The sequence below is a fragment of the Myotis davidii genome, unplaced genomic scaffold (assembly GCF_000327345.1).
Source record: "Myotis davidii unplaced genomic scaffold, ASM32734v1 scaffold1229, whole genome shotgun sequence".
Lineage (NCBI taxonomy): Eukaryota > Metazoa > Chordata > Mammalia > Chiroptera > Vespertilionidae > Myotis > Myotis davidii.
The window spans coordinates 64,361-83,898 of record NW_006300021.1 but is presented as its reverse complement, the minus strand read 5'-3'; the positions used below and the strand labels follow the sequence as shown (position 1 = coordinate 83,898).

Here is a 19,538-nt window from a genome sequence, read left to right as displayed (position 1 = left end):
TACCCTTCTTGTCCTGCAGGCTCATTTCTGCTGTACTGTTCCCCCGCAATGACCTTGGCCTTGTCCCTATCCCTAACCCCTACCCGCAGCAAGATTGTAACAGTGAAGATGATCTCTTTAGGAGGGCTTGGGTTTCTTGAAAGAAAGACGTTTGATACATAGGAAATTATTCTTATGGCCATTATTGTTGTTGATATAAGACAATGCTGGGAAATTTGGGATTGTGCTCTCAACTCGGTTTTCCTTTCTCTTCTCACAATAACAGGCCAGCTCAGTGACCACTGTCTCTGGGCAGCCTTCCCCCACAGAGGCAGGGTCTTCTGTGCCCTCTAGGTTTCCATGGCCTTGTGTTCCTTTCATCCATAACCCTAAAGGCAGGAATATTTGGAGGGATAGGGGAGAAAGGATATGATATTTATGAGCACCTACTGGGTGTCGAGAGTATTATGTGCCTTAGGGCCAAGAGAAATGCAGAACCTGGCATGTACAGGTGCGTATTTGTTGAGTTAATGAGGAGTCACACTTACTTTTCACAAAAACTCGGCAAAGGAGTCATCCTGCTTCTCAGGGGAGAAACAGAGGCTGAGGGGTCTACATTAGCTAGTGAGGGAACAAACTTGGCTGCAGATCAAGGTGTCCCCACTCCAAGCCAGGAGTTTCTGCTTCTGGTAGCGGCACTGCCTCCCATATCCTTTGCCTTGTAACTCATCTGTTTTCACCCTGATGTGACTAAGAGACAGAAATGAGTCTCATTCATAGCTGATATCTCAACAGGCAGCCCAGTGCCTGGCACACAGTAGGACTCGTTTGATGTTTGCCTATGAATGAAACAGAATTCCTTTTCTTTCCTTGCTGACCCTGACCCTCTCCTCTATCCCCCTCTGGCAGGGACCCTCCGCCCAGTTCGCCGCAACTACTACGACCCATCCTCGGCCCCCGGGAAGGGCGTGGTATGGGAGTGGGAGAACGACAACGGTTCCTGGACGCCCTATGACATGGAAGTGGGCATCACCATCCAACACGCCTACGAGAGACAGCACCCCTGGATCGACCTCACTTCCATCGGCTTTAGCTACGTCATTGACTTCAGCACCATGGGCCAGATCAACCGGCAGACCCATCGCCAGCGCCGCGTCCGCCGGCGTCTGGACCTCATCTACCCCATGGTCACCGGCACCCTGCCCAAGGCCCAGTCCTGGCCGGCCAGCCCGGGATCAGCCGGATCCGCGGGATCAGCTGCCTCACCACCCGGCCCGCCCTGCTCTTGCCCGCAGTGCGTCCTGGTGATGAGCGTCAAGGCAGCTGGGCCCCCGCAGCCTCCAGCAGCCCGCAAGAACGTGCCCCCATCCGGAGCGGTCAAGCTGCCCCCACCACCACCAGGACCTGGGACCAAGCTCCTGGACAGCACGGGCACCATCCGAGGCCCCGTGAAGGCGGCCCCATCCCAACCAATCCAGCGACAGGCCGCCAACACTCCGGCAGGAGCGGCTGTGGGCTCTCCTGCCAGCCCCCTGGGGACCAACGGCAAGACAGGAAGGGTGGCCCTGGCGACCTTGAATCGGACCAACCTGCAGCGGCTGGCCATGGCACAGTCCCGGGTGCTGATCGCCTCTGGGTAGGTGCTTGCATGGCTGCCTCGAGTCTCTACTCCCCAGGCAGAGCAAATGACTGACTTTCCGCTCCCTGTCATCTTGTCCTACCACCTTGGCTGCAGATGGATGAGAAGGCTTTGGCTTTTGGGGCGATTCTAATGGACACTTTGCCTCTTACTGGCCCTGAGATGGGGCAGTCCCTTACATCACAGCCCTCACTTCCTCCTCTGTGAGTTCTGGCAGCCATACCCACATGGGGGTTACTGTGAGGACTAAAGAGACCAGGTGTGATTGTAATAGCAGGCCACATTAATTGTGCACCCAGGTTGTTCCAGTTTGCGGGGGAGGGGTATCACCTCATTTAATCCTTCACAGCAGCTCTGTGAAGTAGGCAGCTTGACCCCATTTTACACATGAAGACACTACCAGTTAACTTGCTCAAGGGCATGCAGCTAATCACGGGGGAGACCAGGATTCACACTTTAGAAAGTCTGACGGCAGAGCCAGACTCTGTCTGACTCCGCAGGGCCCCTTCCCTGTCCAGCATGCACCACGGTGCCCGGCATACAGTAGGTGCCAAACAAGGATTTGTCCCTTTCCTCTGTTCTGTGTGGCAGCTGGAGGGGTGCCTTCGGATTGGAATAACAGCCCATAGTAGTGAGTCCTTACCATGTGCTGGACACATTCCCTGCATTGTCTCAGTTAATCCTGTGACAAGCTGGTGATGACGCATGTTTTATGAGTATTGCTTTTTATGATCTTCGTGATCTGCTCGACCATAACATGGGAGAAACCCAGGGCCATGCAGTGCCCACAGCCTCTGCCTGCCAGCCCTGGTTTCTTATGAGATTGGCTTCTCATCGTCACCCAATTTCCCTTTCTCCCGAGGCACCTGGCCTGTAGCCCAGGAACCCCAAGCAGTAGGGATGGTTAGGGTTAGACTGGACACCTGAGTGTGAAATTCAGTCTGCCCAGAGGGTGATCTCTGCACATGGATATTCAGCCCTGGGAGGAGTGAAGGAGGGTATACCATAGACTGGGGTATACCTTCCTCTGCCACTGGGCAAGCCACAGAATCTCAGCAAGGTCCAGTTTCCTCGCATGTGAAATGGGGATCATCATGCTTGCCCTGCTTGCCCCATGGGTCATCGTGAAAACCTTTACCACGTGCACTCTCCAGCTTCATCCCATTCCCTTGCCCTGTGATGCAAGTGTCAGGCATGCATTAGCTCCCCAGGGAGAGCCCCATAGCTGAGTGTTACACACAGAGTGGGCTGGGAACCTAGGTTTTAGTCTCCTAATCCACTGTTGTTGTTGTTTTGGTGTGTAGTTACTTTTTTATTTTATTTTTTGCTTAAGTCTGGCTCCTCAGTTATGGGAAAACAATTCACAAAATAGTCAAATACTGGTCAGGTGCATGGGATTTTCATATGACTTCCTCTGAGTGGGCAGAAGTATGTGGGAGAGGGCACTGGGTACCTAAACAGTGCCTCCACTCAATTTCTACTCACTGTCACACAATAGCATCTTGGGGGCCTCTAACAATTCAGGGTGATTGCTGGCATTTGTAAGAACCCAGCCTCCAGAACTGACTGCCTAGACTTGAACCCAAGTTCCTTGCTGTGTAACTTGGGGTAAGTTTTGCATCCTCTTGCCTTCACTTTGTTCATCGGTAAAATGGGGATAATAATAGCACCTTCTTTATAGGGTTATCATGAGGATTAAATGAACTATTTGGTGTATAGATTTAGCACAATGCTTGATACATAGTAAGAATTGGGTCGGAATTAGCTGCTATTGCTGTTATTACAATTATTCTCAGGTACCTATTGAATATGCACTATGTCGTTGTTGAATTGAAGTCAAAAGCTGAGCAGCCTTACCTCATTTCTGGCGCCCTTGACAAATGCCAAGTGACCCCATGCCATAATTGAGGGAAAGGAAGCCCAGATCGCTTTAAATCCCAATGAGGGAGTCGGCAGCTCTTTATCTCTCTGCTTTATTCCCTCTGCCAGCCAGTAGAATTGGAGTGAGAGAATAGGCTGAAGGGCCGGCCAGTGCAGTTTCAAAAGAGCTATAGAAACAAGTTGTTTTTTTCTCTGCTCTGTTTTCCTGACAAGGGAGGCCCCTCCCTAGCTTCCAGCCCGTTTCTTTTCACCTCTTACCACCTCCCTCACCCCCACTACCATCTTCTGCTCCAGTCTTTCTTGGCCATTTAATTAGCGTGTTTATTCCCTTTGTCTGGCATTGCCATCCACCTTCTGTCGTCCAGTGGCCCCTCCCCACACCCCTCGCTGCCCATGACCTCTTCAAGAAACTTTCCCACGGAAAAAAAGAAGACCAGGGAGGGTGGGAGAGGTGGGATGGAGAGAAGGGTCTGGGGTAACAAAAGACCCAGTAAATTATTCAGGGACACAAGCAGGGCGCTTCTAAAGAGAAGAGAGAGGGGGGCTGTACAGGGGTGGGCGAGAGGCGCCCCTCTGGCCCTCTGCTCCAGAATTGAGGCTTCTCTATCTCCAATGAGGCCATAGTTGCTGGAGAGACAAGACCATTGTTCTGCCTGAGGATTCCTGGGTTGGCTCATGACTTCAAGAGAAACACTGGCTCTCACCAGGGCATCTGCAGAGCTGTTCTCCCGTCTTTGACTCCCCTCCCCTGCCACCTCTCTTTTCCTAGTTTTATATTTTAGGGACAGAAATTAAAACTTGCACCCTCCATACCTGGGATCAACCCAACAGAATGGGGGCAGGGGAATTGTCTTCTGATTGGTCAACAAGTGGTTAGGCCGACAGCTTTGGCTGAGCTGAGTTGCCTGGAGGACTTGGAAGCATGCCTGCCTCCGGGCTGCTGATTTCCAGAAGGAGGGTTCAGGCATATGGAGTTGGGGCCCCAACAGGGTATGACTGGTGTGAACTATATGGGCCAGTCTCCATGGCTCTCATTTTAACCAATAACAGTGGGGGAGGGGTGGCCAGTTGTTGCTAACTCGACAATCCTAAGGACTGCCCAACACTCAACTTGACACTTTACACTTGATGCCCTCAAGAACCTGAGAAAATTGGAATATTACAGCAGGAGAAGACTGTATCAAGCCCAGCTTCCTCTTACAGTTGGGAAACAAAAATGTAAATAATCACCCAAATTTGCATAGGGCTTGGCTATTTACAAAGTATTTGCTCCAGATCCTCCATCCTCACAGGGGCCCCAGCCAGCAAGAGCAGAGAGGCTGTGGTGGCCCTTTCAAAGGCACATGTCACATGTCGCTGCTCAGCTGGATTGGAAGGCGACTTCCAGGCCCTTTGGCTGAGGGAGGGGCTCCTTCCTATATAGCCTTCTGTATTTCATAAACAAATATTCCCTTCTTCCCCAGGCTCCAGTGCCACCAGAATCCAGTGACAAACCCTTCTGCCTTGCTCCCCTTTCCTGGCATAGCAGGGGCACCCACCTCTCCCACAGTGTTCACAGGAGTCCCAGGCCTCAAGTGTAGACCCTCCCTCCCTCCAGACCTTGCCTCTCCCCAGAGTTCTTGGGCTGCCTGGGGGGTTGCTGTGCGGGTTGGAATATTTCCTGGTTGAGCAGATTGGGTGTGGAAACCTGCCAGTCCAGTTTGTGGGAACAAAGGTAGCTTTTGTCACCCAGATCACAACTACTTATCAGCGGGAGTGGGGGCCTTGGAGTGGTGAAGGGGTCAGGCAGGTGCGGGGCTGAGTTGGGTGCTGCCCCCTGGTGGGGAGCAGGACAGGCACAGGAGGCCAGGCCTCCACTCCCAGCCTCTGCAGCCCTGTGAGTGAGGACTTGCTGTGAGGAGGACTCGACTCCGCTGTGGGTGAAGAACTGAGTTCTTGAGTACTGGGGAGGGAAATTGTCAGAAAATCTCCTTAGCATCTTCTAACCCCAATTATTCACAGGTCTATAGATAAGGATGCCGAGGCTCAGAAAAGTTACTGGACTGTGTGAGGTTTACTGGCAGGATTGGGATTTGAACCCAGTTTTCCTGGCTCCTGGTCCACCATATCATGCCTGTCCCCAAGGAGCAGGCCACAGGATCCAGACCATACTCTTTTCCTGGCCTACATTCCCTTGTTTTGAATTCCCCTCCCCCTCATCTGGTTTGATTTATCCTAGGGACAGTTTCTGGGGAAAAGTATCCCTTAGTGGCCTGCTGAGACACAAATACTCCCACATCTGTTGTTTCCACAGCCTTCTCACAATGCTGTGCACATGTCATGGTCCTTGGGCAGGCACAGGGGCCCTGCAAGACTCAACATCACCGGAGAAGCATCCCCGGGCATGTGGGGCTCAGGCAGATCCACTCCCCAGCCTTGAGGTCCCATCTGAGCTCTGCCGCCTCTTAGATGTGTGTGTTTTCCTTCACTCTCTGAGCTTCATGCACTCTGCCTGCAGTATCAGGTGACCAGACGATGTAGTAGACATAAGAGCACAGCATCATAGGCGGCTGGGCTCTCGAGCCAGATTTCCTGCATTCAGATCCTTAGCTGTGTGATCTTTATCAAGTTGGCTTAACCGCTCTGTGCCTCGGCTTCCCTGCCTATTAAAGTAGGGTTGATCATAATAACACCTCTTGCGTAGGTTGCTGGAAGGATTGGGTGACTTACGTATTGGGAGCAGTGAGATGTGTCGGATACAAGGCAGGCTCTGTGCATGTTAGCAATTATAACACAAGGATAAAGGCTCCTGGGTTGTCTTGTTCACTGCTGTGTCCCTGGCTCAATATGAATGGGCAAATAAACAAATAATAAACAATGTAAGTAAACGAACCAACATGCTCTCTTTCCCTCCTCCTGTTTTCCCAGCACCACCTACCCCCATAGCAGAACTGCCGGCTTCTCAGGCTGCCTGGCTCCTGGAGTCATCTGTGACCCGGTGCACTGGCCTCTCCAAGCCCACATCTTCCTCCAAGCCCAGCTGTGGAAGCCTGGGTGGTGAAGGGGGTGGGGAGAGATGGCGCAAGACTGAGCCCCACATGTCCCCTATTTTTCTAGTTGGCGCCGGGAGACCTCGTCTTTCCCATGCAGCTGTGCCGTCTCCTCTCCAGCTTGGCTTGAGTTGCTGGGAGAGGATCAGAGAGAGGAGGAGGTTTTGCCTGATATTTATATTTCTCAGAGAGTGGGAGAAGTAACAGCTGTTAGAGCAATGGTTTCCAAATGTTGGACTGGGGATTGGTGGCATCTGCATCCTCTCCGCAGAAGCGTGTCAAAATGCAAGTTCTTGTGCCCCAATGCAGGCTTGGGGCTCTGGCTCTTTCAAAGCTTCTTAGGTGACTCTGATGTCCACCACGGTTTGAACTTGTTTCTTTATTTTTTCATTCCTTCAGTAACTGTTCATTGAATGCCTACTAGTGTCAGGATTCTGAACAAAATGGACAAAGAAATTTGCCCCTGTAGAGCTTAGATTCTAGAAGGGGAGATAATAAGAAACAACTTATTTTAAAAAATTATTAATTCCATGGGGGAAAAAAATTAAAAAACAGCAGTACATGAAGGTTTGGGGGTCCCCGGGTGAGATGGATAAGCTGATAGCAGTATTAAATAAGATGGTCTCAGGAACCTCACTGAGAAGGCAAGGTGTGAGCCAAGAGTGAAGGAGTTATAGGAGGGAGCCAGGAATGTATCTGGTAGAAGAGCATTTTAGGCAGAGGGAACAGCATATGCAAAGGCTCTGAGGCCAGAAGTGCCAATCATGTAGGAGGAACAGGCAAAGAGGCAAGTGATATGAGGGAGAGCAGAGAGAGAGGAGGATTGGGGTGAGGAGCATGGACAGAACATTCAGGGCTGTGTAGGCCTTGCTGGGACTTTGAATTAACTGAGGAGAGCCATTCTGAGTTTTAAGGTTCTGAGTAGAGGAGTGACATGGTCTTAGTTTGGAAGATATCACCTCTGGCTATGGTGCTAATGATGCTCTTATAATTAGCTAGTTATTAATAATAAAAAAGGAGCAAGGGAAGGCCAGACATTATAGGCATGCCCATATGGGCAGCTTCACTAGGAAGCTGCAACTTTGCACTCCCCAAGGAACCACTGGCCCATTCCCTGAAGATTACTGAGGGAAGGGTTCCAACAAAGAGGAGATAGACGCATACACAGTAAGGTTGGGGTGACTAGGGAAGATACTTGCCTGTAGGTCAAAACTGGGGAATCATGGATTGGCCAGAATGGGTGAAGCCAATGCAAGCCCACGAAAATTTTGGAATACACAATGCCCTAAACCAGTGGTCGGCAAACTGCGGCTCACAAGCCACATGCAGCTCTTTGGCCCCTTGAGTGTGGCTCTTCCACAAAATACCACTTGCGGGCACGCACCTACAGTGCTATTGAAACTTCGGGGCCCATGCGCAGAAGTCAGTATTTTGTGGAAGAGCCACACTCAAGGGGCCAAGGAGCCACATGTGGCTCGCGAGCCACCGTTTGCCAACCACTGCCCTAAACGAAGGAGTTCTCTCTCTTGTTGCTCCTGACTCTTGGTTCTTGGCTTCCTTGCATTTACCTGTATGGCCCCTGGCCAGGCGGGTGCCACACACAATGGACTAAGCGGGAAACCTAAGCCAAGCTAGCCTGATGCTGGACCGGACTTGGTGCCAACATGGTAAGGAAACTCTGGACACTGGCTTTGATTTTAGCTCTGATGAAGCCCCAGCTACACTACTTCTATGACTGGACTGAAGAAAATGGGACTTTGGAAACTTCAGGGAAATAAAACTTTCTACAGTATCTCATCCTCCTGTGCGAGTCTCGGAAAATTCTTTCTCGGGATATTGCAAGAAATCCACCCCCACTAGCAATAGGCTGGGACGAGGACCTCTCCCCACTGGCCACACTAAGAACTTCTTGCACTTTAGTTGGGACAATTAGTTTCTGTAAGAAAGGGAAGCTCTTCACTGGGTGAAATTTTGAGGTCCCACCACTGACTCATTTTGTCACACTTGTTAAAACCATAATGCATCTGCTCTTTCCTTCCACAGGGTCCCCACCGTCCCAGTGAAGAACCTAAATGGGTCCAGTCCTGTCAATCCTGCCTTGGCAGGTAAGAGAAACCCTGGGCTAGTCTTGCTGAAGGTAGAAAAATGAGTGACAAAATAGGTAGTGAGCATTTGTAAAAGAGAGAGCATTTGGAAGTTAATTAAAACAAATGGGGATTGTAGGAGTTGGGTTGGATGAGTAGAAAGAACTTGGGGAGAATTGATTGCTAAAAGGAAAGCATGTTGTTGAAGAGGAGTGAATGAATCTGTTTCTGGGAAAGGTGGAGGGTTAGTAGAGAAACCCTGAGTTATGAGAACTCTGTGGAGAGGAGAAGAGGAGGTTGATGGTGAGGGAGGAGTTGAGGGCGTGTTGGGAAGCTAACTCCCCAGTCCTTCCTGACACCTGCTCTGCCCTTCCAGGCATCACTGGGATCCTCATGAGTGCAGCGGGGCTGCCTGTGTGTCTCACCAGGCCACCAAAGCTGGTCCTCCACCCACCCCCCGTCAGCAAGAGCGAAATAAAATCCATCCCAGGGGTTTCCAATACAAGCCGCAAGACCACCAAAAAACAAGCCAAGAAAGGTATCAGCCTCCTTAGCTTCTGGCTTCTGGCCCTGGCTCCGCCTCCACCACCGAGGGTCATCCCCATGGCTTACCCACTCTGTGCCTTAATATCTGCATAGGCTAAACAGGCCTAACTCAAACCTGTTCTGGTGATTATACACAGTGGAGTGTGTATGGATCAGATGGAGACTTCTTAAAAATATAGCAATGCATATTTTTATATTTCTAAAACTATAGAAACAAGTTATTTTAAAAGATTATGAGTTCCATGGGGGAAACTCACCACCCCCTTTGCCACCCAGTGTGACATAAATGAAATATGTTAGAGAGAAAGACCACCTTGGAATTGGAACTAAAATAGACTAAAGTCAAGTCCAACTTTGTCACTTGCAAGTCATGACTTCAGAGAGCCTCTGTTTTTTCCCCTTTACTTGGAGTGAAACCAGTCACAACCAGTATCCAACAAGGATGTCCTGGAATGCATCCATGACAGTTGGGAAGTGGCCACTGTTTTGTGTCCCTCTCAAGCCCCCAGACACTCTGGCCACTTGAACCCCCATTCAGGAGCTCCTTCCTACGTGTCCACAATCCCACAACTAAGGGGTCCATACCTGTGCCTGCCCTGGTACCAAAGGAACCTGCCTCAGCCCTGTGGCTGGTCTTTCTGGTCACTGGTATTAGTGGCTCAATGTGTTGACTGTCACCCTTAAGCCCCCACCTTGCAAACATGTTCTGCAGCAGGACAGTGGAAAGGAAGGGCCGGCATTGAGCTTTGGGCTGTTGCCCGGTCCACTTCCTCAAACCCTTGTCCTACTTTTCTAGTCTATCAGACTTTCTCTGCTTAAATGAACTCGATTGCCTTGCTCATAATCTGATAGGAAATGACAGGAATTTGCACTTTCCCACTCTTCCTGTTATTATTAATAGCACATATCGGATCCTTAGCTGGCAATGTGCTAAAAGGGCTGTATGTCCATTAGCTCATTTAATTGTCAAAACTGCTCTTTGAGTAGATGCTGTTGCCCCTCCCCATTTTATAAGTGAGAAACGGAAGCTTAGAGAAGTTAAGAGGAGGCACTGACCCTTTTTTCCTTCTCTGCCTGCTTGTGAGGCCGGATCATCTCATTCCCTGCCTTCAGGCTGATGTTTACTTTGAATTGATATTAGTTCACACAAACACTCCATCCATGCTTTTGTTCCAGCCCTCAGGTCCAGTTTAAGAACCCATTGTGGCCCTCGAGTCAAAAAGTTTGCCCATCCCTGGGCTAGGCTGTCTTCAAGGGGTCCAATCCCCAAAGAAATTCCACAATCATTGCACCTGGCAGGGTCCTTCCCAGAGCATCAGCTTCTCCCTGATGCGGGGCTACATCTACTGGCAGCGACCACACTGTCAACAGCCAGGGAAGACCGTTCTGAAGCTGTGGTCACAACCTCTGGTTTCCCATGGAAATAATATCACTTTAATGCCACATTGCAGATCGAGACAGTGCTTGGCACATTCTACCTCATTTTTTTTAACCTGTAACAGTGTACAGAGTTCTTTTATTTCTGCTCGTATCACACTGTCTGGGCAGGTCCAGGCTCTTTGATTATATGGAAGAGAAACCCACTCCGTCTTTCTCACTAAAAAGTGGGTTTGTTGCAAACAGGCAGGGGGATGTCAGGGAAGTGATGCAGGAGGTAAAGGAGGTGGGACCACTTCCTACCTCCTCAGACCACCTCTCTGCCTCTTCTGCCCCCTGACTCCCTTTCAAATTCTTAAATCCCATTGCAGAATGAATTCGTTTCCTCACCTGCTGTAAGCCTGGCTGGTAAGGTTCTCCTCTGGTATGTCCAGCTTGGTGAGGCTATTTGAACCCTTGTTTCAATCTCAGTGGTGCACTGACCATCCTGTCCCCACAGGTAAAACCCCAGAAGAAGTGCTGAAGAAGTATCTTCAGAAGGTCCGGCACCCGCCAGATGAGGTGAGCGCAGTGCTCACCTTCTCCATCACCCACCAGCATTTCCTCCTCCGGAGTTTTCGCACCATGCAGCAAGAGCTGCTTTCTAAGTCCTGACAGGTCCAGATCTGGTTAGATGCACTCCCACCTGGGCTCCGAGCTGTAGCTTAATCTCTCTCATCTCCTCATTCAGCAAAAAGCTGATTGATTCTAAACTACCTTAACATGACAGTCTGAATTTAAGAAAAGCAGAATGATGAGTAGTTGGAACTGACTTTAAAATGGGCTGGGTGAAGATCAGTGGTTCTCAACCAGAGGCAATTTGCACAACTTTGGGAGTGGGGAGAGGGGATGCTACTGGTATCTAGCAGGTAGAGGTCAGGAATGCTGTTAAACACCCTCCAATGCCCAGGACAACCCCTGCAGCAAAGAACTATCCAGCCCCCAATGTCAATAGTGCCAAGGGTGAGAAACCCTGTTATAGCTTTCTTTAAAGAGCAGACCCTCTAGTACACTAGAATTATAATTCCTTTACCCTAGTTCAGCTTTAAAAAAGCTTATCAATGGGCCTGTCAGCAGACATTCGTTTCCTTCACAAGCCATGGAAAAACACCAAGGAAGGACAGTGTATCGTCCCCGCTCACAGGGAGATTGTAATTTTGTTGGCCAGCTCCAAGTTAACAGGTACTGACACCAGGAATTATTTCAGGAATTCTTCTGTTGTGTAAAGCAAGACAAAACTATATTTAGATTCCCAAAGGCACCTATACCCTAGTTCGTGGGCTTTCTAGAAGAGGACCAGTGACAGCTCACCTGATCATTTGGGAACCAGTGTGGGGATGCTCCAACTTCCCAGGCTGGGAGAGGCTTGACAGCCTGTCTGCTCTGTCCCCTGCCACCCCCAGGACTGCACCATCTGTATGGAGCGCCTCACAGCCCCCTCAGGCTACAAAGGCCCGCAGCCAACGGTCAAGCCTGACCTGGTGGGAAAGCTGTCCAGATGCGGCCACATCTACCACATCTACTGCCTGGTTGCCATGTACAACAATGGCAACAAGGTGAGTGCCAGCCTGTGGGGCTGCTGCCACCTCCCGCACTGGGCCCTGGAGGAGCAAGAGCATGAAGGCTCTCTTGGAGTTGTGCTCCAGGTGATGTAGGGAGTCTTAAAGGCATCCCAGGGCATCAGGAGTGATCATCTTGGCTGTTCTCAATAAGATCCGTCCTCCACAGAATTATAATGTTGCAAAACCTGTCTTTAGCCTGGCTGGCATGGCTCAGTGGTTACGTGTCAACCTATGAACCAGGAGTCACAGTTTGATTCCTGGTCAGGGCACATGCCTGGGTTGTGGGCTTGATCCTCAGTAGGGGGTGTGCAGGAGGCAGCCAATCAATGATTCTCTGTCATCATTGATGTTTCTATCTCTCTCTCCTTCTCCCTTCCTCTCTGAAATCAATAAAGAAATATATTTAAAATATATTTTTTAAAAAACAAAACACCTGTCTTTTCCTTCCCTGTGGGCTGTGCTACCCAACCCCCAATCTCTACACTAGGCTTCTGTCCCTGAGGTTTTTGAGGGGAGTGGTCATTGTCATGGCCCATTGCTAGGTGAAATGAGCCCCATCAATGAAGGAGAAGGAAGTTCTCATCACAGCACTGGGCCCATGGTGAGTGTTCATTCATATTGAAATAAATGGGTTTCCTGATCATCCTTCCTTCTCTGAGACTAGTGATTTCCAGTTGTAATTCGCTTTCTTTGAACATTTTCAAACACCCTTGATTGCCCTTCAAAGGCATTATGGACAGTTGCCAAGGTCGGCCTGGACAATCCCCCTGCTGGAGGCAGAGAGGCTGTGATTCCCGTCTTTTCCATTACTAAAGGTGGTGTGGTATTCCCTCCGTTAAAGCTGGTTTCTGGGAATCTGGGAATGTCCTTGGATGATAACTCTCTCCTTACAAAGTCCCAGCTTTTTCTAAGTCCTTGTCTTTCTTAATGTTCTTTCCTATACCTGGAATAATCTTTAACCCCCATTTCCATGAATTCAAACTGTATTTGTTTCTCCAGGCCTAGCTTGGATTGCTTCAGATCTGAGATTTCCCAGATCTCCTCCAACCTCTTACTCATCCAAAAAATGTCTGGCTTTCAGGGGGCAGCTGTGTGCTTCTCTTGCTGTGGGAAAGCGTAGAAGCAAGAGAGACAGCTGCCCCAAGATTGAACCCTAGTTTAGTAGCTGAATAACCTTGGGCAAGATTTTCAACTCTGAGGTTTCATTTTCCATCTGGAAGATAGAGATAAAACAATGCCTAGTTTATAGGGTGTTATTACTAGTATGATTCAAATTGATTCCTCCTTTGTGTTAACTATGGCTATAATTTTTCCCTTCATCTTTATGTAACCCTATGATTGATTTTTCAAAGTGCTGGGGACCTTTCTCAATGTCTTAGGAAGTGTATGTTCAGTCACTGATGGGTGATGCATATCTGGAACCCTTGCACACTTTCCTGACCCTAAAGTAAAAGGTTTCTTTGGGATTCTGCATTTTTAGAGGTTGTTTTGGGTTTAAAGGGATTTCTTAACACACTTCCTTTCTGGTGACTAATTCAAGATTAACTAGTACCGCTTTCCATTGATTTCCATGCTTCTTTAAAAATATTTCTTTAGACACTATTCTTTATTCTCTTTGGCACTAATACTTTGAAGCATGTGGATGTGTTGTTGTTTCTTTACACAAAAGAGGAGCGAAAAGGACCCAGAGAGAAATGGAGTGATTCACTCAAGGTGATGAAGCAGGTTAAGGCCAGAGCAGAGAGTGGGACCCTTCCAAGCCCCAAGCCTTGAGTTCCTGTTCCTTGATCACATGGAGTAATTGCCCTGAATACAAGCTATGCCTTTAAATGAGTGGAGCTTGAATGGAAATATCCCTAAATAGCTCCACAGAGGATTCCTGCCTTCTCAACGAGACGCAGGTGTCCTGGAGAGCTTTGGTCCCAGCTGTGTAGCAGCATTTTCTACACACATACTCCCTGTGTACTCACTCCTTCCTTCTTCTCATTCCATTTCTTCTTGGGAATCTGGGAATAGAATTTACTGTCCAGGTTCTCTTCCCCTCAGATGACACTTCACCAGTCCCTGCTGTGAAACAGTGACCCCTTACATCACAGCAGCTGGACTCTCTCCACACACACACATACACACACACACACTCACACACATACACACACACACATTCACAGAACCCCCAACAGAGTCCTGAGGTGCAGTGCAAAGCCTGACCTCCCTCTCAAGGACAGGGTCTCTGTTACACGTCCCTTAGTATGGGGTACGGGGCTGTTGGTGGAATTTGCCTCCTGCTACTTTGGAGAAAGCAAAAATGGCCTTGAGAGCCAAGGACAACCAAAGTCTGTTACTCACTTGGGAGTATTTTGTCCCCCAGGCCCTTTGTCTATGGTACCTTTTGGGGTTGGTTGAGGAGGTCATTACCAAAACTGTCTTCCAGTCTGGTTGTCCTGGCCTTGTCTCCTCAGGATGGCAGTTTGCAGTGTCCAACCTGTAAGACCATCTATGGGGTGAAAACAGGCACCCAGCCTCCAGGGAAGATGGAGTACCACCTCATCCCCCACTCGTTGCCTGGCCACCCAGACTGCAAAACCATCCGGATCATCTACAGCATCCCCCCTGGCATTCAGGTGAGCCCATCCTTGGCCATCAACTGTTATCATTTTAAATGTTTGTAAGTAAATGTTTGTCTTAGTCCATTCAGGCTGCAGTAACAAAATACCACAGACTAGATAGCTTTTAAACAACATAATTTATTTCTGAGGCTAGGAAGTCCAAGGTCAACATGCCAGCAGATTCCATGTCTGCTGAGGGCCTGCTTCCTGGTTCATAGATAGCCATCTTCTTGCTGTGATCTCATAACGTGGAAGGGGAGAGGGAGCTTTCTGGGGTCTCTCTTATGAAGCACTAATCCCATTCATGAGGGTTCCACCCTCCTAATCTAATCAGCTATCAAAAACCCCCACCTCCTAATACCATCTTGTTGGGGATTAGGTTTCAACAAATCAGTTTTGGGGGGGACACAAACTTTCAGTCTATAGCATTCCACCCTTGCCCTTCCCAAACTCATGTCCTTCTTGAATACATTTATTCCATCCCAACAAACTCAAAAGTCTTAACTCACTCAAGCATCAACTTTAAAGTCTAAATCCAAAGTCTCATCTAAATAACACCTAAATCAGATAGAGATGAGACTCCAGGTACGATTCATCCTGGAGCAAGTTCTTCTCCAGCTGTGAACTTGTGAAACCAAACAAGTTATGTGGTCGAGCCTCACCAGACACTGAGTCTGCCGGCACCTTGATCTTGGACTTTCCAGCCTCCAGGACTATAATAAATGGATTTCTGTTGTTTGAAAGCCACCCAGTTTGTGGTATTTTGTTAGAGCAGCCCAAACTGACTAATATTATTATACCCTGAAAAGTCTTCTTTCCACTCTCATCCCCCATCCATGGGGCCTCCCCCTCCCCATTCTCCACCATTGTGCCTACTTCCTTTTCTCTCCTTCCCGTATTCTTTGTGCACATGCAGCAGACTGCATCCACTCCTCCCATTTTTACACAAAGTGTGACATATTAGACATATTGTTCTGCGCCCTGCATTTTTCAATGAACAATGTAGACTGTATATCTTCCCTTGTCCGCATAGAGAGAGCTTCCTCATTCTTTCTCAGCTCTGCATGATAATCCATTGTATAAAGCTACCGTAATTCATATTCAACAGTCTCCATTTGATGGGCATATGGATTGTGTCCAATCTTTTGCTACAACAAATAATGCTGTAATGAATAACCTTGTACGCCTGTGAGTATGTCTGTAGAATAATTTTCTAGAAGTGGAATTTCCTTGTCAAATGGTATTAGCATTTGTAATTTGATAGCTATTCCTTGGCTCTGATTTTTGTGGGCATTTATTTCCTCTTTTGATTCTTTGAAAGACGGTCCTAAGGAACAAATTGAACAATTTTCCTGGCAGTCAATACAGACGCGTTCCTTCGTCACACATTGAAGCTTTTTCTAAATGCTGTAGGGAGTTTACTGGTTTCATTTCGTTAGTAAATATTTATTAGTTCACCCTCCCCTTCCCTCTCCTCCTTGCCTTTTTCCATTTTTTTCTTTCATTTAACAAACATTTGAGTGTGGGTTCTGAGCCAGGCATGTTCTAGATGCGAGAGAAACAATGGTGAGCAAAATGGACACCGTCCTTGCTCCCTTGAAATCCCCATTCTAGTGGGAGAAGGATAACAATAAAGTAAACAGATAAATAAACAAGGTTCTTCCAAATAGTGAGACATGATGTGGGAGAAACAAAACAAAGGGATGTGATAGCCTGTAAAAGAATTGAATGAGAAACATAGTACTTCTTCAAGGGACCTAGCAACCAATCAGGGGGGAAATTAACTGTACATCACTAAGCTACACAGCAAAGAGGACATGCACCATCAGTAAAAGCTGTGGGCGGCTTCCAATTGCTGCTGATACTCACCAGCTGGGGCCTTTGGACCACACGTGACCTTCCTGGCTCAGTTTCCTTATCTGTGCAGCCAGGAACCTATTATGCAGGGGTTTTCTGAGGATGGGAGCTATCGTTATATGTACATACTGTGGTGCTGGGCACAGCACTGCAGTGCCCAATCCCTGGGACCAACCTTATGGGAGTATCCTCATTATTGGAGTATCCCACTTGTCTGGGTAAGGAGGAGGGCCCGTGTCTGTCTCACTGGGAGGGTCGGAGGAGACTTTCTGGAGCAGGGCAGTTGCTAATAGGCTCTGAAAGACATGAAGAAATGGGGAAGAGAGATTTTAGTAGGAGGCAACCATAGAGTCCCAGAAGAGAAAAGGTTGGGGTGTTGAAGGGCCATGAGGAAGTGTTTCATTTGGGACATCACTGGTTAAGGTCATGATTTCATTGCCCTTTCTCAGCCACGGGAGGCTTGGGATTTCATGAAGAGTGGAGACCTTCAGCTCAGCCTTCACTGCAGAGAACAGTTCCCTGGGGGAGAAACTCAAACCCAGTCGTGACTGCTTCGCTTAGCAATGCACCAGGAGCACTCAGTCTTGCTGGGTCAGCGCCAGCAAGCATCTGTGCCTTTGCAGGGCGGGCCTGTCCCAGGCAGGAGAGGGGCAGGCAGAGCCCTGCTGGGAACTGGCCCTTCAGTAAGGCAAACTGGCTCAGAAACAGGCGTGACCATGGGGATGTGGCAAATGTGGAGTGATTTCATGTGAATATGAAATTCAGGACTGTGCAGTCCTGCTTCTCCAAGAGGACATGGTAGCTCTTTCTGAGACCAGACACACTTAAAATGCCATTCGGTTTGCAAAGTCATAGGTTCTCTTGAACCAAGCCATTAAAAATATTTTAAATTCCAGAATTTTAAAATCATTTTGGAATCATCCTTGTGCATCATAAAAGAAAGTGAAGACTCCGTGATTTCTTGGTTTCCTACATTCCCACACTTATTCATTCACCAGGACATATTCACTGATCATCTGTGTGTGGAGCCAGTACCAGGACAAGCGTGGAATTATTAATATTATATTGGTTTTATATTATACTAGAGGCCCAGTGCACGAATTCATGCACAGGTGAGGTTTGGGCTGCCCCAGTTGGGCTGATGGACCAGGCCGGCCAGGGGGAGGGGCCGCAGGTAGTTGGCCAGCCCCGATGGCAGGGTGGGGGTAAGGGGGAATTGAGGGTGAGGCTAGCTGGGGGAAGGAGCCATAGGTGGTTGGCTGGCTGGCCCCACCCCCTGATCTAACTCCCAGTGGAGGGGACAATTTGCATATTAGCATTTTATTATATTGGTTTTACATTAATCTGGAAGAGATCTTAAAACAGGTTTCACAGATTTTGAAGGGGTCTAGGATAATCAGAAACAATATACAAACATTTGTATATAATGAAAAAAATATGTTACTTGGCAAAAAATTCCTCACTTTTGATGAATTTCTCAAAAGGGCCTGTGGACCCTAACTGGGCATTCTGGTTTCTAGCTACATTCTACTTTAGTTTCTTTTCCACCCAGTGGCCTGGGACTGCTTCATGGGACTGGGTGTCAACAGTTGAAATGTTAGAGGTTTAGTCATGAATTTCCCAATCCACATTATTAAACAAGAAAACAAACCAAAACACACACACACACACACACACACACACACAACAACAACAACAACAACAACAACAACAACAACAAACAACCATGAGGACAAAGGAGAAAATGCACAAGAATCATTCAGATCATTCTGACTGTGCAGCTCAGAGCTGAGAGGCACTTGTATTGTTCTGAGCGGTTTGGAGGTAAAAAGTCCAGATTGTGCCTCAGAGATCCTGGGCTTGAGTTTTGGCAAAGCCACTAACACTGTCGAAGTCATTTCTCTGGTAAGGGCTGTATTCCTCTTTTGTAAAACCAGCCAGAATAGATGTGATGCTAAACATGTACTGAGCTCTTAGTATGCAAGCAGGCGCCACGCTCATTTAGCATTCATAACAATCACACAAGATGAGATTCTACATCCGTCCTGTTTAATGGATGGGAAACCAACGCCCCAAGAGAGGGCTCCAGCTGACACAGCTGGGAGGCTGCAGCTTGGGTCCAAGCCCAGGGCTTCACTCCTGCTGCCTTTGGGGTCTGTTCTCTGTCTAGAGTCTACCCTAAGACCATTATTATTGTCTTTATTATTTACATTAGTCCCAGCCTACATCCCCTCATCAGAAATGTGTTGAAAAATGCCCTTTGTTGCCTGGCTGGTATGGGTCAGTGGTTGAGCATTGACCTATGAACCAGGAGGTCACAGCTTGATTCCCGATTGGGGCACTTGCCCAGCTTTCAGATTCAATCTCCAGTAGGGGGTGTGCAGGAGGCAGCTGATCAGTTTTTTTCTCTCATCATTGATGTTTCTATCTCTCCCTCTCCCTTCCTCTCTCTGATTTTTTTAAATGCCCTTTGTTATGTTTCTATCTCCCCCTCTCCCTTCCTTTCTCTGAAATATAGATATACTGATTTTTTAAATGCTCTTCGTTTTTTTTCTTTACTTTCAGGGACCAGAACACCCAAATCCTGGGAAGAGCTTCAGTGCCCGTGGTTTCCCGAGACACTGTTACCTTCCAGACAGTGAGAAAGGGAGAAAAGTAAGAACCCCGGTATCAAGTTATTTACTTCTATGTTAAGGACCCAAGTTTTGCTTCCAAGGTAAAGAGAACTGTGTCTCTCTTAGCTACAGATGCACATGGTCACAAGATCATAGTTGAGTCAACCATAGGTAAGGATGGATATGATTAGAAATTTTTTTGTAGGATGGTGGGGCAATAATTAATCTATTTTAGAATCCTCCCCTTAGGACTTTGCTGCTTAACAGATGTCCTAGGACCAACATCTGAAAACTTGACTGAAATTCAGAACCATAGAACCTGCT

General features: G+C 48.2%; 1 protein-coding gene across 1 annotated transcript in view; it reads left to right on the top strand.

Moving 5' to 3' along the window:
• Nucleotides 1-891: 891 nt before the first annotated feature.
• Nucleotides 892-19,538, top strand: part of DTX4 (deltex 4, E3 ubiquitin ligase) — a 23,131-nt gene continuing 4,484 nt past the window's right edge. The window contains exons 1-7 of the mRNA XM_015572000.1: nucleotides 892-1,615; nucleotides 8,572-8,633; nucleotides 8,989-9,150; nucleotides 11,035-11,096; nucleotides 11,978-12,130; nucleotides 14,596-14,757; nucleotides 19,165-19,254. Of these exons, the coding sequence (XP_015427486.1) occupies nucleotides 996-1,615; nucleotides 8,572-8,633; nucleotides 8,989-9,150; nucleotides 11,035-11,096; nucleotides 11,978-12,130; nucleotides 14,596-14,757; nucleotides 19,165-19,254 (1,311 nt within the window). The 5' untranslated portion in view covers nucleotides 892-995. The remainder of the gene's footprint in view (nucleotides 1,616-8,571; nucleotides 8,634-8,988; nucleotides 9,151-11,034; nucleotides 11,097-11,977; nucleotides 12,131-14,595; nucleotides 14,758-19,164; nucleotides 19,255-19,538) is intronic.